This window comes from Pristiophorus japonicus, chromosome 1 (assembly GCF_044704955.1).
Source record: "Pristiophorus japonicus isolate sPriJap1 chromosome 1, sPriJap1.hap1, whole genome shotgun sequence".
Taxonomy (NCBI): Eukaryota; Metazoa; Chordata; class Chondrichthyes; family Pristiophoridae; genus Pristiophorus; species Pristiophorus japonicus.
This window is the reverse complement of record NC_091977.1, coordinates 176,493,060-176,516,844: the sequence shown is the minus strand read 5'-3', so window position 1 is coordinate 176,516,844 and position 23,785 is coordinate 176,493,060. Positions and strand designations below refer to the sequence as shown.

General features: G+C 46.6%; 1 protein-coding gene across 5 annotated transcripts in view; it reads left to right on the top strand.

The window, feature by feature from the left end:
- The window catches only part of adgrv1 (adhesion G protein-coupled receptor V1), an 892,784-nt gene that overhangs the window by 286,702 nt on the left and 582,297 nt on the right, over positions 1–23,785 (top strand). For all 5 annotated transcript variants that reach the window (XM_070885047.1, XM_070885038.1, XM_070885028.1 and 2 more), the window contains 5 exons: positions 2,311–2,573; positions 10,230–10,405; positions 13,281–13,405; positions 21,198–21,379; positions 21,505–21,651. In XM_070885047.1, the coding sequence (XP_070741148.1) occupies positions 2,311–2,573; positions 10,230–10,405; positions 13,281–13,405; positions 21,198–21,379; positions 21,505–21,651 (893 nt within the window). The remainder of the gene's footprint in view (positions 1–2,310; positions 2,574–10,229; positions 10,406–13,280; positions 13,406–21,197; positions 21,380–21,504; positions 21,652–23,785) is intronic.

Here is a 23,785-nt window from a genome sequence, read left to right as displayed (position 1 = left end):
ATGCAATGTTCTTGATTTTAAGGAACGCCTTTGATAAGGTACCACATGGAACCTTGTGAGAAGATTAATGGATACAGAATTAGGAGAGGATAGCAAATTTGATTTAAAAATTGGTTAGATGGGATAAAACAAAAATTAGAAGTTCAGGAGTGGTTCAATTCTGGGCCCACTTCTGTTCATGTACTGAACTTCACTGCTAGTTTCCAGAGGATCTTGTTCTTGTGTGGATATAGATTATTCTAAAGTTTTATGGGGCTTCTGGCAACACAATTATTTTCTTTGTGAGGATCTTCATAGCAATTACACCCTGGTAAACAAAGGAGAAGATGGAGCAGTCGTAGGAGGAAAGAGCAATGAGAGCTGCAACTGCAGGGAAAACAAATAGAAGGAAGCATGCTCATAGGAATCCTTACACTCTCAACAGAGTTTATAGTCCCAGGGCCACATACTCACAGTTCTTTGTGGAATATTGCTTAAGGACGTTGTGCTTCTCTTGGAAGGTTGTCACAGAGTTGTTTCACCTCCTAGAACAAGACTTGCAGTCAACTGCTACAGTTAGCACTGCATTGCTTGTTGCAGTAAAGATCATTTCAGTCCTGAACTCGTTTGCCTCCGACTCCTTCCAGGCTGTCACAGAGGATACCAGTAACGTTAGTCCGTTTACAGTTCATGTATTCATTCTGGTGTTGACTGATGCTATATTTGCTAGATTCTTTCATCACTTTCTTCATGGACATTTGGAAGGAGCAGGATAGGATTTTGGGGTTTTCACAGATTGAAAATGTCCCCCAGGTCCATTGGTGTCACTGAGGAGAGGAGCTATGAGGGGGAATCGGAGTGGGGAGGGGAGGTCAGGTGCTCGTGGGGTGGGGGGATTGTGGTGGGGAAAGAGCACTAACTGTGGGGATGTGAGAAGAACTTGATCCAGATATAAAAGTGGGGGGGGGGGGGAGGTGAAATGAGGGCAAGAACGTGATCCAGATGGGAAGACGCATCAATTTCTCCCCCCTCTGTTAGACGTGGATCACGTTCTTCCAACCGACTGAATTAGTGAATCCCTTCTCACAGACTGAGCAAGTGAACGCCTTTTCTCTAGTGTGAACTTGGTAATGTGCTCGCAGTTTGTTGGAATGAGTGAATCCCTTCCCACACACATGGAGCAGGTAAACGGCCTCTCTCCGGTGTGAACATGCTGGTGTCAGAATCCCAGAGCTTTTAAAGCTCTTCCCACAGTCAGAACATGTAAACAGCCTCTCCCCAGTATGAGCACACTGATGTATTCTTCGATCCCAGGGGCTTTTCAAGCTCTTCCCACAGACAGAATATTTAAATGGTCTTTCATCAGTGTGAATTCACTGGTTGTCAGTATATCTGAGTGCATCCCTTTCCACACACAAGCAGGTGAATGGACTGTCCCTGGTATGACTGCGCCGATGAACTTTCAGCGCAGATAGTGAACTGAATTCTTTACCACCCCATACACACACGCACCCCACATGCGCGCATCCACACACCTACTCACACGTGCGCATTCACGCACCCACCCGCATGGACCTACACCCGAATGCACACCACATATTGCGCACCACACACAGGTCCCTTCATTCTGAATTAAAGATTTTTTTATCACTTCCAGAAGGAAAAGAAACCCAAAAAACTCAAAAGAAGTAACTAATCCACTAATTAGAGTCTAAAGTCTTTTATTTTACCAGCCAAGGACAAATATAATTACAATGGCAGCACACTAAATAACAGAGGATCTTCACAAAGCTAACTACACTTCCACTTTCTGAAGGATGCCTTACAAGACTGGATCAAATTACACATTGCAAGTACTTTACAACAGGCAGAATCAAATTACACATTCCAGACAAACTGTTGGGTGTGTCTTGTCCTCCATGGGGACCTATCAGAAATCTGATCCAACCGACTGGTGTTGCAAATAAATGCTGCCTACAATATTAGCAATGAACACATTAGCATATTCAGGTGAAATTCCTTTGCTTGCTGTTTTAACAAAGATAGAAACTCTTTTAAAATAAACAGGTTAACATCTTTCTTGAAATAATGAATAACTGAAATTTCATGAATACTTTTTGTAACCAATATTGCACAGCTTGTTTTCTACCAATTTGAGAATTTCCTCAGTTTTTCTTGGTATTGGGGTTACAAAAATACAGACAATTAATTTGATTGATGTTCTATGTTGAACCACTTGCAGATCCTTAGAAAGATTATAGCATAATATTTTGGGGGATGATGTCTTAACCCAACTGGACAACTGCTTACAACATACTTTTGTTATTACAGCCACAGTAACCATCTTTGCCAATGATGATGGACATGGGATTCTGTCATTTAACAACACTGAGCACTTTTTCCTTAAGGAGCCAACTGCCCTTGGTTTATCACAGAGCGTTGCAGCACTGCACATTGTACGAGACCCACCACTAGGGACATTTGGAATAGTCACCGTTCAGTACATTGTCACAAGTATGAATGGATCAGACTCTTTGCTGGATCTGAAACCTACGCAAGGTTTTATTGTACTGGAAGATGGTATGAGAATGAAGGTAAAATACTTTTAAATGTGTATTTAAAAATAGATTTAGTAATAATTCAGAATGATCTTTCTGCAGTTTACTTACATTGTTATTCATACAACATAAACGGATTATGCTTACATTTGCTTTGCATTCAGTAGAAAAGGTAAACATGACAAATCACAGTACAATGTAATTTCAAGTTTGTTTTATTATTTTGATGTGTATTTGAAGTAAAAGTAAACTGACTCAAGCAGAAAAGAAAATCTGTGAGCTTCAATGATTCACACATTTTGAGTTAAACAGGTTTCCTAATTTAGTTTAACTCTTTTTGAATTTACATAAATTAATGATGTGTTTAAAATGGAAACTGTCAGAATATCTCATTTGTTTTGGTTATCTGGAAAAATTCCCTCAGCAATCCAATGACATGACCTACGTAATCTCCTTGGAGAGTTGCTGGTGACCGGGGAGGAGGCCAGTGATTAAAAATCATCATGTTGGCCAAAAGCATGTGTTTGCCCCCAAAAATTATCCAGATACAAAAAGCACTCAAGAAGATAATCTATGCTATATTAAATGTATTGCACATACATGCACTTCCTGTTAATCACCTTTAATTATTACCTTTTGTAATGCTAATTCCATTATATCTGCCTGACACACCTAAACAAAACCTATCTATGCTAAATGTTTACCTTTGTATCCAATCATCTCTCCAAGGTAAGTGGTGCTTTATATTGCCATCCATCTGAAGATTACTGGATTGGGCCTCTTCCAGCTCTCCCCAGAACCTTAAGCACATAAGAAATAGGAGCAGGAGTAGGCCGTACGGCCCCTCGAGCCTGCTCTACCATTTAATACGACCATGGCTGATCCGATCATGGACTCCGGTCCACTTCCCCGCCCGCTCCCCATAACCCCTTATTCCCTTATCAGTGAAGAAACTGTCTATCTCTGTCTTAAATATATTCAATGTCCCAGCTTCTACAGCTCTCTGAGGCAGCGAATTCCACACACCCACAACCCTCTGAGAGAAGAAATTCCTCCTCATCTCAGTTTTAAATGGGCGGCCCCTTATTCTAAGATTATGCCCCCTAGTTCTAGTCTCCCCTATCAGTGGAAACATCCTCTCTGCACCAAACTTCTTTCTTAAAAAAAAATGTCTGAATATTTTTACAGTTTTTTTTTGCAGCTCTTTCCAATTTAAAAAGTGACCACTATTGCACCTCCTCCTACTCTGGCCTGCTGCCCTGGCTGGATCCCTGCTGCTGTCCCAATTGTTCGAGGAGACCCAGACTGTGTTCCTGGCCTGATTCTCTCCCCATGATTGCTCTCACTCTCTACTGATTGGAAGCCTGTGGCTGTGGATGGATAAGTTTAAAAAAATAATTAGCTGAATTTGGAGCCATGAGGAGCAAGAGTGTCGTTCTCAGCTCCACAGCAGTACTAACCTATCAGGAAAATTCCTGAGTGTTACGTCCTTACTATACAGTATAAATGCACACGAGGCCCATGCTTGAGAGAAGGTCAGTCTGTGACCTGTCCTTTATTCCTTAGCACTCAAGTGATGAAGGTGGGTGGAGCTTCCCCTTTTATACCTGAAGGTCCAGGTTAGGAATGTCTCCCACCTAGTGGTCAGTGTTCTCACGGTGTACAACTTAGGTCAGTTTATACATGGTTTACAATGCTGGTTGAATACATGACACTGAGGAAGTTCCAGATGCAACTCTCTTTGCAGCTGTAGAAGTTAGAAAGTGATGTGTGGATAAAATGATGGAGAAAAACAACTATTAAAAAGAACAAGGAATAAGGAAAGTAAATAAATAAAATTGTGTTGGTTACTCTGAGATAAAGGGCTCAAGTTTTGGCCTGAGTTGCTCCTATTTTTTTGGAGCAACTAGTTTAGAATGGAGCATCTTAGAAATTGCAATTCTCGGCATTTAGTTTGCTCCAGTTCTAGTGAGTTAGAATAATTCAATTTTAGGACAGATTTTCTTTTTCAAAAGGGGGAGTATCCAGCCACTTACGCCTGCTTTGCAAGTTTAGGCAGCGAAAACTTACTCCAAACTAACTTAGAATAGAGTAGGTGTAGATTTTTGTACACTCAGAAAAACCTTGCCTACACTTATAAATCAGGCGTAGGGAACGAGAGATTTGGGGGGGGCGGGGGGAGGGGGGTTTACAAACATTAAATACTTCACTTTTACAAATAAAGAGCCATCATCAATAATAAATAAATAAATCAACCAATAAATCAATCCAAAAAATTTTTTAAAAATCAATCAATAAATAAAAAGTTAAGTTTCTACTCACCTACTGCAGCACCGGGAGCCCTCCAACATTGTGCTGGGACGGAGCCCCGCCAGTGTCTCTCTCCCTCTGTATCTGTCAGTGTCTCTCTCTCTGTCTCTGTCAGTGTCTCTCTGTGTTTCTGAAAGCGAGGGGTGGGGGGAGAGAGGAGGGAATGAAATGAGGGGGGAGGGAGGGAGAGGGGGAGAGAGGGGGGAAAGGAGAGGAGGAGGGGGAGACTGAACGGGCCCCGCTGACGATGAAGCAGATGCCTGGCTGCTGCTGAAGACTTCGGGCGGGGCCTGCCCCCAGCAAGATGCCGGGCGGGTGGGCCCCGCCGACGACGTAGAAGGAGGGACGGAGGGGGGGAGGAGGGGGAATGGCTGAACGGGAGGGAGGGAGGGAGGTGGGGGGAGCAGGAGCTGAACGGGAGGGAAGACGTGGGGGGGGTGGGGGAGCGGGAGTTGAACAGGAGGGAGGGAGGAAGGCCCGAGTCCGATCTTCGCCCGGGGAGCCTATTCGGCCAGGGCTAGGGGCGGCATGCTTCGGTCCCCTCCCACGCAGCCTGCACAGATTCGGGCTGCGAGGAGCTACTGCACATGCGCACACACTCTAGCGTGCATGTGCAGAGGTCCCAGCACTGTTTTCAGCGCAGGGATTTGGCTCCGCCCCCGACCCTTGTGCTGCGCCACGCTGAGCACGAAGACGTCCTGAGGAGCTCCCAGAATCACAAGGTAAGTTTTCGGCGCCCTTTTTATTCCAGAAAATCGGCGCACCTTATGGAGGTGCGCTGTTCTTACTGCAGGCGGAAACCTGGGCCCTACAGACTTAAAAAAATTAAAAGAAAGTAAAAGTCAAAAAGTATTGAAAGGGACTGAAAGGTTATGCTAAAATTGTGGTTGACACATCTATCAAATAACCTTAGCCCTATCAGAAAAAAGTTGGCACAGTAATCAAGGAAAGTTTGCCTTTTTGGCAGAAACCAACATTAGTCTATTATTCTGGATCATCCGACAGTAAATCCTAAAATGTTTATCTCAGAGAACTAGGGTATCTGAAGGAGTGACCTTAGTATTATTGATAGCAAGAGCTCAAATTATACTGCAACAGGAAACAGAAATATAGAAAATAGGTGCAGGAGTAGGCCATTCGGCCCTTCGAGCCTGCACCACCATTCAGTAAGATCATGGCTGATCATGCAACCTCAGTACCCCTTTCCCGCTTTCTTTCCATCCCCCTTGATCCCTTTGGCCATAAGGGCCACATCAAACTCCCTTTTGAATATAACTATCGAACTGGCCTCAACAACTTTCTGTGGTAGAGAATTCCACAGGTTAACCACTTGGTCCTAAATGGCTTACCCCGTATTCTTAGACTGTGACCCCTGGTTCTGGAACTCCCCAGCAACGAGAACTTTCTTCCTGCCTCTAACCTGTCCAGTCCTGTCAGAATTTTATATGTTTCTATGAGATTCCCTCTCATTCATCTAAACTTCACTGGATACAAGTCCAGGAAGAGAAACAGAGCAAGGAAGTTTTTTTTGATACACTAAGGGTTAATGTTAGGGTGCATAGTTTTGGATTAGATACAGAGGGGCTGAAATTGGTCGACATACCATCCATGTACCGCCGACATACTGCCCAGAATTACAAAATTCATCAAAAAACACCTACATACCGCCTGGTGGAAAATTCATCAGTGACATACTACCCGCCCATGCAGACCACCAATGACACAATTCGTGACTTACCATTGACATGCTACCGGAGCTGCAGACCGTCCTGGAAAAGGTGGTTTTAAGTCGATCTTCAGCAGGCGGTATGTAGACAGAGCTGACAGGTCACCTTTAACTTCAATAAAAATGTTGTCTTTCACCGCCGCGCTCCCCCCCCCGGGTCTCTCCCATACCCCAGTCTCTCTCATCTCCCCCGCCACCTCTCCCCCCGCCAGCACCGGGCAGCGATTCCCCCCCGTCACCCCACACAGCGATCTCAGACCGCCCCACAATGTCATGAGTAGGGGAGAGGCTAGAGAAACATTGATGCACTGTGCCTCTGACCTTTCAGAGGATTGTCTGGTGAATGGGAGATATACAAATAATGGACACACAATTAAAAGTACCAGCTATGGACGTTAGGTTATACAGCATGGGATCAGACCCCAACATGCTGTCGTCCACGCATTGAAAGCACATTCACTATTAAAATAAGTAATAGTTTGGAGAACTACATTAAGAAAGAGCAATGCATTTCAGGTTAAACTCATACCTGTGTATCAGGAACTCCAAACAGTCTCTGGCCTCTCGTCTGTGCCTCTCGGGGGGCGGAGCTTCACAGCAGTATGAGCGTGTGCACAACTCGGGAGCCGAAGATTCCCAAGTGAAAAGGCCTCTCCGCCACACACCGCCGGCTGCACTCCGCTCCGCTCCCGTCGGCTGCACTCCGCTCCCGCCCACTGCACTCTGCTCCCGCCAGCTGCACTCCGCTCCGCTCCTGCCCACTGCACTCCGCTCCACTCCCGCCCAATGCACTCCGCTCCACTCCCGCCCACTGCACTCCGCTCCACTCCCGCCCACTGCACGCCTCTCCTGCCCGCTGCACTCCGCTCCCGCCCACTGCACTCTGCTCCACTCCCGCCCACTGCACTCCGCTCCGTTCCCGCCCACTGCACTCCGCTCCGCTCCTGCCCACTGCACTCCGCTCCCGCCCACTGCACTCCGCTCCACTCCCGCCCACTGCACTCCGCTCCGTTCCCGCCCACTGCACTCCGCTCCGCTCCCGCCCGCTGCACTCCGCTCCGTTCCCGCCCACTGCACTCCGCTCCGCTCCCGCCCGCTGCACTCCGCTCCCGCCCACTGCGCTCCGCTCCACTCCCGCCCACTGCACTCCGCTCCGCTCCTGCCCACTGCACTCTGCTCCCGCCAGCTGCACTCCGCTCCGCTCCTGCCCACTGCACTCCGCTCCACTCCCGCCCAGTGCACTCCTCTCCCGCCCGCTGCACGCCGCTCCCGCCCACTGCACTCCGCTCCACTCCCGCCCGCTGCACTCCGCTCCACTCCCGCCCACTGCAGTCCGCTCCCGCCCGCTGCACACCGCTCCACTCCTGCCCGCTGCAGTCCGCTCCACTCCCGCCCACTGCGCTCCGCTCCCGCCCACTGCACTCCGCTCCCACCCACTGCACTCCGCTCCCGCCCACTGCATTCCGCTCCCGCCCACTGCACTCCGCTCCACTCCCGCCCACTGCACTCCGCTCCGCTCCCGCCCACTGCACTCCGCTCCCGCCCACTCCGCTCCTCTCCCGCCCGCTGCACTCTGCTCCCGCCCACTGCACTCCACTCCACTCCCGCCCACTGCACTCCGCTCCCGCCCACTCCGCTCCTCTCCCGCCCGCTGCACTCTGCTCCCGCCCACTGCACTCCGCTCCACTCCCGTCCACTGCATTCCGCTCCACTCCCGCCCACTGCACTCCGCTCCACTCCCGTCCACTGCACTCCGCTCCGCTCCCGCCCACTGCACTCCGCTCCCGCCCACTGCACTCCGCTCCACTCCCGCCCACTGCACTCCGCTCCACTCCCGCCCGCTGCACTCCGCTTCCGCCCACTGCACTCCGCTCTGCTCCCGCCCACTGCACTCCGCTCTGCTCCCGCCCACTGCACTCCGCTCCACTCCCGTCCACTGCACTCCGCTCCGCTCCCGCCCGCTGCACTCCGCTCCGCTCCCGCCCGCTGCACTCCGCTCCACTCCCGCTGCACTCCGCTCCACTCCCGTCCACTGCACTCCGCTCCGCTCCCGCCCACTGCACTCCGCTCCACTCCCGCCCGCTGCACTCCGCTCCACTCCCGCCCGCTGCATTCCGCTCCGCTCCCGCCCACTGCACTCCGCTCCGCTCCCGCCCACTGCACTCCGCTCCGCTCCCGCCCACTGCACTCCGCTTCCGCCCACTGCACTCCGCTTCCGCCCACTGCACTCCGCTCCCGCCCACTGCACTCCACTCTGCTCTCGCCCGTTGCACTCCGCTCCGCTCCCGCCCACTCCGCTCCACTCCCGCCCGCTGCACTCCGCTCCACTCCCGCCCGCTGCACTCCGCTCCCGCCCACTCCGCTCCGCTCCCGCCCGTTGCACTCCGCTCCACTCCCGCCCGCTGCACTCCGCTCCGCTCCCGCCCACTCCGCTCCTCTCCCGCCCGCTGCACTCTGCTCTCGCCTACTGCACTCCGCTCCACTCCGCTCCCGCCCACTCCGCTCCTCTCCCGCCCGCTGCACTCTGCTCTCGCCTACTGCACTCCGCTTCACTCCCGCCCACTGCCCGCCCACTGCACTCCGCTCCCGCCCACTGCACTCCGCTCCCGCCCACTGCACTCCCCTCCACTCCCGCCCACTGCACTCCCCTCCACTCCCGCCCACTGCACTCCACTCCACTCCCGCCCACTGCACTCCGCTCCACTCCCGTCCACTGCATTCCGCCCGCTGCACTCCGCTCCACTCCCGCCCACTGCACTCCGCTCCGCTCCCGCCCACTGCACTCCCCTCCACTCCCGCCCGCTGCACTGCGCTCCACTCCCGCCCACTGCACTCCGCTCCCGCCCACTGCACTCCGCTCCCGCCCACTGCACTCCCCTCCACTCCCGCCCGCTGCACTGCGCTCCACTCCCGCCCACTGCACTCCGCTCCCGCCCACTGCACCCCGCTCCACTCCCACCCACTGCACTCCGCTCCGCTCCCGCCCACTGCACTCCCCTCCACTCCCGCCCGCTGCACTGCGCTCCACTCCCGCCCACTGCGCTCCTCTCCCGCCTGCTGCACTCTGCTCCTGCCCACTGCACTCCGCTCCACTCCCGCCCACTGCACTCCGCTCCACTCCCGCCCACTGTACTCCGCTCCCGCCCACTGCACTCCGCTCCGCTCCACTCCCGCCCACTGCACTCCGCTCCACTCCCACCCACTGCACTCCACTCCTGCCCGCTGCACTCCGCTCTACTCCCACCCGATGCACTCCGCTCGGCTTACCGCTGAGAAAAACTTGATGGAAATCCCGCACACTCCGCGCCAGCTGTACCAGGCGGTAAAATTGACGCACCACCCAAAAAACAGGCAGACCATCTGTTCAACCAATTTCGGCCACAGAAAGTCCATCTGTCGATAGCATTTGATCCCAGTCATCTGGCTCATAAAGCATACTACAGGTATTAACTCCTATCACTTTGATAGCTGGCTTGTTGTTTTATTTCATTTCAATGCTCCATCTATTGGGCTCTTTGAGTACTGGCATAAGTCATATGTTGTACCAATTTATAATTAACTATTGAATGCTTCTTACACCATATTCAACTATAGTTGTTACGTTGTTTGTTTGAAGCCGTACTTTAGATATTGTCATTTTACTTTTTTCTCCCCAGATTCTGCAGATTTCTGCTATATTGGATGAAGAGGCAGAGATGGATGAGCAGTTCTTGGTTACTTTGTTTGGCCCTACTGGAGGGGCTAGACTGGGAGAGAAAGTACAGACCCTGATAACAGTCCTTCAGAATCAAGCACCATTAGGACATTTTAGTATCTTCCCAATAGAAAACAGGTCAGAAAATATAACAGATACAATAATTTACATTGGTTATTAAGGATAACTTTGGGGCAATTCAATAATTATGGCAGTAGAATGAGTTCACAACCCAAAGGATCATGATTTAGAAACTCAGCCTCACTTTGCATTCAGTATATTTGTCATCCAACTAGCAAACATTTTCTAGAATTAGCCAGTTACAAAGTTTATGTCAAAACAGTCAGTACCCTAACTTGACAGTATTGCTCGGGTAAGCTAATTATGCTGACCCAAAATTCTTACACTCCAGCAAAATAATTATTTTGATATATTTTTAAACCTACCTTTGCTTGCAGGTTGCTTGTGCAGCATACAATCATTACTCATCCAAAACAAGGCAGTTTATTAACGGTTAATAATAGTGTATTGTGCAATTCTAAAAGGAGGTTTAATTTATATGGTAAAACCTAATCATTTGAATGCAGCCAAATGGCAAAATCACTGAGCCTTTAAAAAAAAACACACAGTAATTCAACATCTGATGATCAGTATTTGAATTTAAGGAACACCAAGTAGAATGAAATGTAATTAGTGAGTAAACACAGCTGTTTCTGCCCGAAATAAACGGAGCACTTAAATTGCTATAACTGGCAACTTTGAAATCGACGTTAATACAAGTGGGTAATGGTTGTCGCTTTTTGGCTTATATAAGCAACTGCCCGTTTTAAATATGGGTGTTTAAGTGGTGGGGTCTATCATGGGCTTTTCCTACAAAATTTGAAAGTAGTTGATGATGGTCTGAGTCTCTTAGAACAACCCAGTTTCACAGAGTAGAATCAATTACCTCTGTCAGTCCTTTTCTGCATTTCAGCTCTTAGAACTACTAACAATAACAGAGACCCTATTTTAAAGAAATGAGGCACAAATGTAATGAACTGTTAACACAACGCAGATTTTGTTTTTATCATGCTTTTGCAAGGAATCATAGAAACATAGAAACATAGAAAATAGGTGCAGGAGTAGGCCATTCGGCCCTTCTAGCCTGCACCGCCATTCAATGAGTTCATGGCTGAACATTCAACTTCAGTACCCCATTCCTGCTTTCTCGCCATACCCCTTGATCCCCCTAGCAGTAAGGACCTCATCTAACTCCTTTTTGAATATATTTAGTGAATTGGCCTCAACAACTTTCTGTGGTAGAGAATTCCACAGGTTCACCACTCTCTGGGTGAAGAAGTTCCTCCGCATCTCGGTCCTAAATGGCTTACCCCTTATCCTTAGACTGTGACCCCTGGTTCTGGACTTCCCCAACATTGGGAACATTCTTCCTGCATCTAACCTGTCTAACCCTGTCAGAATTTTATATGTTTCTATGAGGTCCCCTCTCATTCTCGGGTGAAGGTGCAGCATAGTTCATTGAATAATTACTGGTTGGTTGAATTAAATTCAGAAAAATATGGGGCCCAATTTTGGCTATGACTTGCATCAATTTTTTTGAAGTAAGTTGGTTTTTCTGACGTAAGTTTAAAAAAAAACATTTTCCCCAATAAACTTGCTCCAGAGTAACTTAGTTAGCTGCGATTTTTTTTAGTTCAGTTTTTTTTTCAAAGGGGGGTTTTTCCAGACACTTACGCCAGTTTTGGCCATTTATGACACTTTGGCCAGCTAACACTTACACCAAATTGATTAGGTCACCGTATGTGACCAGCTCTGAAAAACGTTGCGGGCAATTAAGAAATCAGCGCAGGTAAGTAAGTAAGGATCTGCACCCAAGCACCAAGCAGCAAACATTCCAAATAAAAGTTAAAATAACTCAATAAAAATAAAGAACTCAGGTAAACAATTGATTAACAATTAAATATTTGAAGTAAATCCTACCTTGGGCCGGGGAAGGCAGCGGGCCGGCCTGTATGGAAGGCCATTCGGCGTGGGATAGGGGCGGCTGGCAAAGACTGATTGGGAGGCTGGGGGGGAGGGAGGGAGAGGAAAGGCTGGGCTCGCTGGCATCGGGGGACGGCATCGGGAGAGGGGGAGGGAGAGGAAAGGCTGGTCTCGCCGGCATCTCGGGTAGGGTTCTGGCAGCCTGGGCTGCTCTCAGATGTGGGCGACCATTTGGCCACGGCTAGGGGCGTCGAACATCGGGTCCTGCTGACAGCTTGTAGGACACGCTGGGAGGGCGAGGAGCATGCGCGCAGACTACACTGCGCATGCAACAGCTGCTGGCAATGTTTTCAGCGCAGGGCTGTAGCTCCGCCCCCCTACTCCACCATGAACGCTGTGCCAGGACCCGGGACACTCGGCAGAGGGGCCAGGATACTAAGTAAATTTCTTGGTGCCCTTTCCAGCGCACAAAGTCGCCGTATAAAGGTTTAGTGCACCAAAAAAACGGGTTGGCAAAAATTGGGCCCAGTGTATATGGAAAGTGGTAATGAACTATATCTACTCTCAGGAAATCTAGTTTAAAACCCCAAAATGCCTGAGGTAATTTTTATTAAGTTGATGATCAGATTAACAAATTCCTTGATCAAACTCCTTAGTTCAAAAAATACTATACTATATCAGATAAAGGGATATGTTCTATAAGTTCCAGCTTTAATAACTTACTAAGTGGCTGTTCTTCATGTGAAAGGCTAGTTAGTAAGTGTCACCAGGCTATTTGAGTGTGGAGGACATTACAACTGAGTTCAATTTTGCTCTCGTCCAATATCCACCCCTCACACACGCTCACACACTTTAGGGTTCACTGAAGAATAGTCAGGAGCAGGAGCTCTGGTGGATATATTTCCTTTCCCTCCATAGTGCCAATTCTGTATGTGTGTGTGTGTTAAACACTGATATTTTCAATGTTGACTTGCACTTCAACTATTTCATTTTTGAAAATTGGAATGTTTTAAATCTTCATTTTATTTAGAACTCGCTCAGTGAGTTTGGAAGAAGGCAATAGGACTTTGTATTTAAAGGTTTCTCGAAGTAATGGTTTGGAGAATAGAGTCACTGTGGAATGGGAGACACAGGCTGGAATGGCATACGGAATAAGTAAGTTGTATTTTTTAGAACCGCTATCTAGTGAGCCATAGATAATTTGCTACAAGAGGTTAAATATAATTCTAATGTAATAGTTAAAACTTTAAAATTGGATGCATTAGTCGAGAAAGTATGCAATACCAATAACAGATAAACAGATTTTATAAGAACACATTAAATATTTGTACAGTAATAACATGGCTTAATTTCTGGGCGATTGTATTTTTATCTTTTGTCACTTATTTTATATTTTATCTCCTTCATTGTTATAAATCTTCCTATGCCACATATTATTGCTTGGTTAAGAACTTAGGGTGCTAATATTTGTCCTGCTCTTTGTCAATGTTGTTTTAGAACCAGCCACTAGAGTTGGTTGGGCTACCTTACTGAGTTACACCCTACTGCTCAATGTGAGTGTAAATTAGTTCACTAATCCAATGCACCGTCATTCTATCTTGCATTATTGCCCTTAATATATAGCTTGCCATAGAAGCATTAGTCTGTGTATTTTTTTCTGCCTTTCTCTTCTGTCAAAGGTTATCCTATCAAGAAATATAGCTCTATTTTGTGTATAATTGAATTTATTTCTTCTTGGTGTTGTATTTATCTCTTTATTAAGTCGATTTGTTGCTCGTGTTAATTTGTTGTTGGATTTTATTTTAAATTGAAAAATGAAGGCGAAAGGCCAGTAGAGCAGGATGCTACCAAAATTAAAAAGAGTAAAAGTGAAGCTGAGGTGAATCAGGAAGTAGTGATTTTATCTTCAGCATCAAAAGCTTGATGTTTGCAGATTGGAGGAAAAACTAAAGTAGGTAAAAAGTTCATGGGCTGGGAAAAATTAGTTAGAATAGGAGTTGTGATAAGTCTTGATTTGGAATCCTAGGGGATAAAATTGAGTGGCAGTGCAAAAAGGGCAGCTTGCTTAACACCTCATCTGATTTTCTTTTCCAATGAATTTTAAACACAAAAGGAGGCCTTTTGCTCTATCCCATGTGCTGGCACTCAAGAACAGCTATCCTCAGTCCCATTCCCCTGACCTTTCCCTGCATACCTTTATAATTTATTTTTAAATATTTATCTACTTCCATTTTAAAAGCAATTATAGATTATAGAAATCTATTATAGAAAATGTTGGAATCCATTATTAAAGAAGCAGTAGCAGGACATTTGGAAAAGCAAAATTCAGTCAGGCAGAGTCAGCATGGATTTATGAAGGGGAAGTCATCTTTGACAAATTTTCTGGAATTCTTTGAGGATGTAACGAACAGGGTGGATAAAGGGGAACCAGAGGATGTGGTGTATTTGGACTTCCAGAAGGCATTTGACAAGGTGCCACATAAAAGGTTACTGCACAAGATAAAAGTTCACGGGGTTGGGGTAAATATACTAACATGGATAGAGGATTGGCTAACTAACAGAAAAAATAAAGTTGGGATAAATGGTTCATTCTCTGGTTGGGAACCAGTAACTAGTGGGGTGCTGCAGGGATCAGTGCTGGGACCCCAACTATTTACAATCTATATTAACGACTTCGAAGGGACTGAGTGTAGCGTAGCCAAGTTTGCTGATGATACAAAGATGGGAGGAAATGTGTGAGGAGGACATAAAAAATCTGCAAAAGGACATAGACAGACTAAGTGAGTGGGCAAAAATTTGGCAGATGGAGTATAATGTTGGAAAGTGTGAGGTCATGCACTTTGGCAGAAAAAAATCAAAGAGCAAGTTATTATTTAAATGGAGAAAGATTGCAAAGTGCTGCAGTACAGCAGGACCTGGGGGTACTTGTGCATAAAACACAAAAGAATAGTATGCAGGTACAGCAAGTGATCAGGAAGGCCAATGGAATCTTGGCCTTGATTGCAAAAGGGATGGAGTATAAAAGCAGGGAAGTCTTGCTACAGCTACACAGGGTATTGGTGAGGCCACACCTGGAATACTGCGTGCAGTTTTGGTTTCCATATTTACGAAAGGATATATTTGCTTTGGAGACAGTTCACAGAAGGTTCACTGGGTTGATTCTGGAGATGAGGGGGTTGACTTATGAGGAAAGATTGAGTAGATTGGGCCTCTACTCATTGGAATTCAGAAGAATGAGAGGTGATCTTATCGAAACGTATAAGATTATGAGGGGGCTTGACAAGGTGGATGCAGAGAGGATGTTTCCACTGATACGGGTGACTAGAACTAGAGGGCATAATTTTAGAATAAGGGGCCGCCCATTTAAAACTGAGATGAGGAGAAATTTCTTCTCTCAGAAGGTTGTAAATCAGTGGAATTCACTGCCTCAGAGAGCTGTGGAAGCTGGGACATTGAATAAATTTAAGACAGAAGTAGACAGTTTCTTAAACAATAAGGGGATAAGGGGTTATGGGGAGCAGGCGGGGAAGTGGAGCTGAGTCCATGATCAGATCAGCCATGATCTTATTGAATGGTGGAGCAGGCTCGAGGGGCCGTATGGCCTACTCCTGTTCCTCTTTCTTATGTTCTTAATGCTGCTTCCACCACTGTTTTTGGTAGGGCATCCCATGTCCTAAAATTCCATTAAATATTTTTTTCCTAGTCTCTTTGATTTGTTCTTAGATGATCTGATATTTATGCCTTCTAACTACCGAGTCCAAGATCTTTATCCGAATCTTTCATAATTTAGATCTCCTAAACCTTCTTGTTCTAATGACATAATCTCCAGATTCTATAGTCTCTTTTCATCCCTAGTATCACCTCATCGAATCTTTTCTACATAGCCTTGATATCCTTCCTAAAGTAAGCTATCCAAAACCGGATAATATATTCTAATATTAGGATAACTAATGATTTAAATAGGTTTTGCATTATCTCTTTGCTTTTGTACTTTACTTCCTATTTATAAAACTTAGAATCCCATGGGCTGGAAATCCGGCTCTATAGCACCAGATTATCCGGCGTTATGGGTGCCGATTTGAGTTAAAAATGGCGTCTGCGCTATGTGTGCATACTTCTGATGCGGACCGCGCCGGATGCCATTTTGGTGAGGGGCGTTCAGAGCATGCGCCGGAAGTATGCAGAGTAGGCAGATTGTGATGTCAGCTGATTTGACGCCATTTGCCATTTCCATCCTCAACACTGGAGCTAACATTCTGACTTAACCTCTCACTGCAAGGACCTCCACCAGTGACACTTAAAGGGATCAGCAACCACTCTCAGGTTAGTTGCTGATTAATTTCTGCTGGCTCTGTAATTTTGTGGAAGTATTTGGTGCTTTCCAGAGTTGTTTAAAGTTGGTGAGGTGACAGGGAGCTCTGCTGTCAATGGAAAAAAACAAGTGCATCAAAGAGGAAACTAAGCTTCTTTACGAATGGAGAAGATTTAGGAGTTACATTTGAAGTTAAAGATAGTGAGGCCAAGAATATCAGTAAAGGAAGGCTTAAAGATGGGTCCATTTAATATGAAGTGAGAATTGTTAGTTAGACATAGGAAAGATATGAAGAAATTGCCTCACAATATGCAATCTGCTTGAATAGACAGTTCGGCCTTGCGACGAATGTACGGTTTGGTCTCCTCGTACATTTGCTTAGGTATGGCAGACTAATCCCCTTTGAGGATGCAACCCTTTACCACCGATAAAATCGGGTCCTGGCTGGTCCAGTTCTTAACTTGTTGAACCGTGACAGGGGTACCTTCACTCTCAAAAGCATCCATGATTAATATTAAATCTGCCGGTTGTGGCGTTTCCATCTCCGGTGCGGACAACGGCAACCAGCTCAAAGCATCGTCACAATTCTCTGTGCCAGGTTTGTGGCGAATGACATAATCATAGGCAGATAATGTCAGCGCCCACCTTTGGATGCGGGATGAAGCGTTGGTATTGATACCGTTGCTCTCAGAAAATAACGAAATGTGCGGCTTGTGATCGGTCTCTAATTCAAACCTCAGACCGAACAGATATTGATGTTTCTTTTTAACACCGTACACACATGCTAAAGCTTCTTTTTCTATCATACTGTAGGCTCTTTCTGCTTTAGACAAACTTTTGGATGCATACACGACAGGTTGAAATTTCCCCGACTTATTGGCTTGTTGTAACACGCAACCAATTCCATATGACGATGTGTCACAGACCAAAACTAAACATTTACATGGGTCACAATGTACCAGATGCTTGTTTGAGAAAAGCAGAATGGTGGTTTTCTCGAAAACTCTGTCCTGTAATGCGCCCCACACCCAGTTGCCTTTTCTCAATAGCATAGTTCAAGTAAAGTGCTCAATTTAGATAGGAAGTTACCAAAGTAGTTGAGTAGACCCAGGAATGAACGCAGCTCCATCACGTTCTGTGGCTTGGGTGCATTCTTGATGGCTTTGGTTTTCACATCAGTAGGTCTGATGCCATCAGCGGCGATTTTCCTCCCGAGGAATTCAACCTCCAGTGCCATGAAAACGCACTTCGAGCATTTAAGTCTGAGTCCCACTCTGTCCAAACGCAGTGGAACCTCTTCCAGGTTGTTCAGATGTTCCTTGGAGTCACGACCAGTGATCAGGATGTGATCTTGGAATACGACGGTTCCGGGAACGGACTTCAGTAGACTTTCCATATTCCTCTGGAATATTGCTGCAGCCGAGCGAATTCCAAACGGGCACCTGTGATAAATAAACAGTCCTTTGTGCGTGTTAATGCACATAAGTCTCTTTGACGTCTCGACCAACTTCTGCATCATATAGGCCGATGTCAAGTCTAGTTTTTTGAACCCTGGCTAGCGTCGTATACAAGTCATCAGCCTTCGGTAACGGGTACTGATCTTGTTTCGAAACCCTGTTGATCGTAGCCTTGGAGTCTCCACAGATTCTGACTGTGCCATCACTTTTCAGCACAGGAACAATGGGGCTGGCCTATTCATTAAATTCGACCAGTGATATGATCCCTTCATGCTGGGGTCTGTCCAGTTCAATTTCGACCTTCTCTCATCATATACGAGCTTTATGATGGACGGGTCTTGCATCTGAGTCCACGTGGATCTGCACCTTGGCTCCCGTGAAGTTGCTGATACCCGGTTCAAACAGCGAGTGGAACTTGTTCAACACTTGGGCACATGTATCTTCCTCCGACGACAACGCCTTTATGTTGTTCCAGTCGCATCTAATCTTCTCCAACCAGCTCCTGCTGAGCAGCATTGGGCCATTGCCTGGAACAATCCACAGTGGTAACTCGTGAACCGCACCGTTATACGACACATTAATTTGTGCACTGCCAATCACCTTTATCAGTTCTTTGGTGTACGTGCACAGCTTGGCGTTAACAGGTCTCAGCCTGGGCCTCACAGTCTTAAGTATTCCAGAGCTTATTAAATGCCCTCTCGTTCATGATCGATTGACTCGCTCCCGTGTCCAGTTCCATCGATACTGGTATCCCGTTAAACTTCACATTAATCAAAATTGGTTTACTCTTAGTTATGAAGGAGTACAGTCCATACACTTCCTCCTCTGGCATCTCGGATTGCGTATCCGGATCCGCACTAGTCTGACTCTCATTCTCCATGTGGTGTGCCACAGCTCCCTTGCTCATCTGCGGACACTTGCGCTGGAGATGCCCCACTCTCAGACAGCCTTTACAACTATATTGCTTAAATCGGCACTGCCACTGCCAATGATTTCCCCCACAACGCCAACACGGAAAAGTCGGATACATTCCCGCTGGCGGACTTTGGGCAGCAGCAAGGTTCGCGAACACAGCTGGATAGGCCCTGCCATGTGCCACTCTGCCGAATGCCGAATCAATCGCATTTACAGTACTTGCCGAGTTTCGGTTCTTCACCGCTATTGCTTTAGACTCCTGTCCGTCGACATATATGATTGAGCGATCTGGATGGTCCTTTTTAAATCCAACTCCTCCACCACCAGAAGTTTGCGTAGGATCACCTCGTGGTTGTTGCCGATAACAAAGAAGTCCCGCAGCATGTCTACCAACCCTGTCCCGAACTTGCACGGTCCCGCTAGACGTCTTAGGTCAGCAACAAATTCCGCCGCGCTCTGGCCCTCCGGTCGAACGCGTGTATAAAACCTGTATCTCGAGATGATGACGCCGTTGTCTGGCTTGAGGTGCTCCCATACCAATGTACACAACTCCTTGTACATTTTCTCTGTTGGATCACTAGGCATGAGTAGATTCTTTATCAGACCGTAGATCTTTGAAACGCACAAAGTGAGGAACACGGCCCAGCGCTGATCTGCATCATCGACCCCCTTCGTTTTGTTGGCCACGAAGTACTGGTTCAAATGGCTCACAAAGTCTCCCCCATCTTCTCTCTCCACGAATCGCTCTAAAAATCCAATCGTGCTCATTTTGCAAACAAAGATTCTTGTATTCTCGTCACCAAATGTTATGTATGCAATAAAGGTACAAACTGAGTCCTGTTTAACTGAACAAGATACAACCTTGTTCTGCTTTATCACGGCCCAAAAGGCCTGACTCACAAAATGGCTGGCCTTTTATACCAGAGCAGCACCATGTGCGTACTGCTCAGTGGCCTCCAAAATGAAACCATCTGGTGGCTACAAACAGCATGTACATACATGACAGGTTCCCCTCCCAGAGCTCAGCCTGATTGAAAGGCTGGCTTCCAGCCGGGTGGGAAACACTGAAGAAGAGGTTGCAGCCCCAGGTAGGTACGAGCCCCAACCCCGGGGGGCGTCCAATCATTGACCCGGGGAAGAAGGGCCACCCCCTGCCCTGCTGCCATTAAACTCGGAAGTGTGTGGGTTGGAGGCGGATTGGGGTTCACACTTTAACCTCCCACTGACCCAAACCCGCCCCTTTTTGGGGTTAAAATTCTCCCCATGATGCCAAAGGTTTTGGATGTATCTTAAGTAATGGTAGATAATTCACTAAAGATTTTGAGACCAAAATTTCCAAAGTTTATAACAATAGCAGGAAGATCATGACAAAAACAGTTTGGCTTATGTCAGAACTTTCAAGGCGATGGATAATTTGAGAGATAATAGTTAGAGTTAACTTCCATAACTTTACTAATTAAATGATGTAAATACAATGATCCTATAAATGCACAATGGGAGTGAAGTTGAAGGACTGAGATAGGCTCGGATCACACTGGCCTTTGCTGGTAGTTTCAACAGGGTTTTGACTAAGGTGTAACCTCTGTGGGCCCCAAACATGGCCCTGTGTATCAGAAGGAGAGTGGGTCGAAGGTGGGGACTTCTCCAGGCTTAGTAGGAAACAGCATAATTGTGATGGTCAGTACACTGAGTGAGTTGAAGCATAATGGCCTCCTGAAGAGTGCAGTTGGGCCCGACCAAGGTGAATGATCCAGGCCAGGGTGGAATGGAATGGTCTGTGCCCGTGAAGCAAAAGTAATAAAAAAATACATTGTTGTCTCTTTCCCCCCCCACCGCCCCCTCCAAATCAAGTTTTGGACAGCCTAAATTTACATGCACACATCTTGAGGATGATGGGAGATTTACCATCAGGGCCAAAAGTCTTACTGGAGTCCGACAGGCCTGGTGAAAATAGATCTCAACGCTGGAACAAGAGAGAAACTGTTTACGAAGATGATGAAAATTAGAGTTGACAGAGAAAATCAAACTAGAAAGGTTAACTTTCTCTTTAGCAACTAAAGCATTAGGATGAAAGCGGGTGGAAAAGGGAGTTCACCAAAGTTACAAAAGACAGCTTTGATAACAGACCAGAATGGGTGCCTTTTTGAAGGGTAGGAAATGGCAATTGATGTTTCTTTTCGATAGAAAATGATTCAGTACTGATTGATTATGTACATTTATTAATTTCCTAATTAATATGCACATTGTTCATATTTTTTTTCAGAGGGTGATATTCAAGTGTTGTCCACATTGCAGAATTTCCCTGATGCACTCGGCTCAAGTTGGTGTTTCTTGAGATTAAACAACAGCCTGTTTGGAATTTTTCTTCAATTGCCTGAAAGCAGCTCCGAAGCAGATGTTTTATCAACACTTTATCAATGGCGGGGTGTATTTGTCCCAGTGCAGGTAAAAACAAACTAAAAATGCTCTTGGTCTGTTTATTACGAAATTATAACTATAACTTTTTTAATCATTTCTGGAAATGCTGTGAAATAACTAAGAAAACAATAATGTCATTGTTGTTCTCACAGAACTTCAAAATACGGAATCCCACAGGCTGCGCAACCTTCGTCAAAAATGATGTGTCCTATATAATCATTACTCACAGTGGAATGATAGGAATGAAAGCATCCAGTAACAGTGTTTACAGGTTTACATTGCAATCTGAATTAACATTGGTATGATCTATATATAGCTTCTTGTTTCTAGTTATTAATTCAGATGTGAATCAGCATGCTATTTAAAGTTGTTCTTACAGGATTAAATATTGTCACAAGGGAACAATCTGAGGAAATATAATTGATTTGTGCGAATGCAGCAAAGTTCATCAGATGACTATTGAAACAATGGGCTCAATTTTCCCCCAGTTATTTGTGGTGTTTTTTTGGCGTGTGCCGTTTTTTCTGGCGTATTTATTTTTTTCCACGTTTCCCCCTGCGATCTGCGCCGGCGTAACTGACTTAGTTACGATTTTTCTAGGACAGTTTTTTTTGACGTTCCCTCATGTCTGCGTATTTTTTTTCAATTGTTTGCAGTTTGGCCAACATTTTTTTCTCTTAGGTCGGTGTATCTGGCCACTTCTGAAAAACATTCTAGTGAGTTAAAACCAGCGCATATTCACAAATCGGCGCTGAAAGACGCCATTGTTTTTAAATCAAAGATTTTGGAGGGAGTCAAGAACACTGTCAAAATCAATAATAAAGTTCAACTTTTTTTAATCTGTCAACATAAAAGTGTAAATTTGTTGGATTTCAGAAGTTTTCTCATTTTTTTACTCAGCGAACGTCTTGAAGCAGGGCTGAAGGTTTGGCCGGCATAATCGGCCCCGCACTCTGACACAGCAGCTCAGGGTTCGGCTACAAAACAAGCCATGCGCGGTGGGGGGAGGGGGAGAGAGAGGAGAAATCACAAGACCTTTGGGTGTGGTCCATCCAGATAGTACTGGAGAGATACAGCTGCGAACCTGTGCTGCCTGCTTTCCTGCCATTTTGAGCTTCTTTCAAAGGTTAAACTTAAGTATGGGGGCAATACTGACAATGCCATGCCTTGTGCGAGCCTTCAACATCATGGTGCTATGTAGGAGACAAATGATTCGACTTCATCGCATCAGGAACATCAGAGCCCATAGGGCTCGGTTATATCGAGACAAGTGTTCGTACCATTCCGGAGGCTACTTGCTGTACTCCCCTGAGATTGTCGGTCAGTTCATTGTTGTGTGCTGCATGCTGCATAACTTAGCCATCATGTGGCAGCAGCATCTGGTAGTGGAAGACCCACCTGCGGTGAGAGTGGCTGATGATAATGATGTGGAAGATACAGGTGATGAGCAGGAGGAGGAGGATGAGGAAGCTGTTATGTCTGTAATGCACTTATGAATGACTTCATGAGGCAATGTGTTGTACTCAGACTGTAGTGACCTTGGTCCTTTATTTGTAATTACAGAGTGAGGCACAAGCATGGTGGGCAGCCTTTTATACTGGGCCCTGCACAACTATGCAGGTGACCCTCAGGTCTCCCATCACAGTGCCCTCTAATAAACAGCCTCTGCCACAGGGGCAGAAAACCCCGCTCTCCACCAGTTGCATCCTCTAGCATAGTATATACACAGTGTAAACCTTATTGATAGTACATCAGGTAACAAGTCTCCATCTTATGCAACTATTCAGTGACTACACAGTGAGTATATCTATAGTCTGCGTATATAATATCACTCTCCCCCAAGTCCTTTGTGCCGATTACCTTTGCACAATGTGCTCTAGCTTAGCTCTCCCTAGACTTAAGTGCCAATAGCCCTTGCACCTTGGCTGTGTTTTGGCTTGGCTCTCTCCCTGTTAACCCCAAAGTCCTTTTGCCACAACGTTGGGTAGTGGTTACCAGTTTGGATGGTTCGATGATGCAGTGGAGGTTCCAGTGGGTTCTGGGTGTGATCCATGTGTGTGGCCATGGTTACATACATCCATTACACCACCGCCCCCCCCCCACCCCCACCACAACGAGATCATGCAGCAGGCCCGTTAAAATAACATACAGGATCAGAAACAGTGCAAGTACAAAGAAAGAAAGTTACTGTTTGTATCGTGACACCTTGGTTCAGAGACTTACATTCGTTACGTTTTGCGGTTGTGCCCCAGGATTGGGTAGATTGCATTCATGGTTCAGTCATGGTCAGTACTGAGGTAGCAGTACAGGTATGCAAGGATGCAGGTTCCAGAGCAATCGGATGGGGCCCTAGTCGTCTGATAGCAGCGCTGCACCCCCTGCTAGCAGGGTGGGCTTGGTTCGCTCACCTAGCCAGGGCTCGGGGCCTTTGCC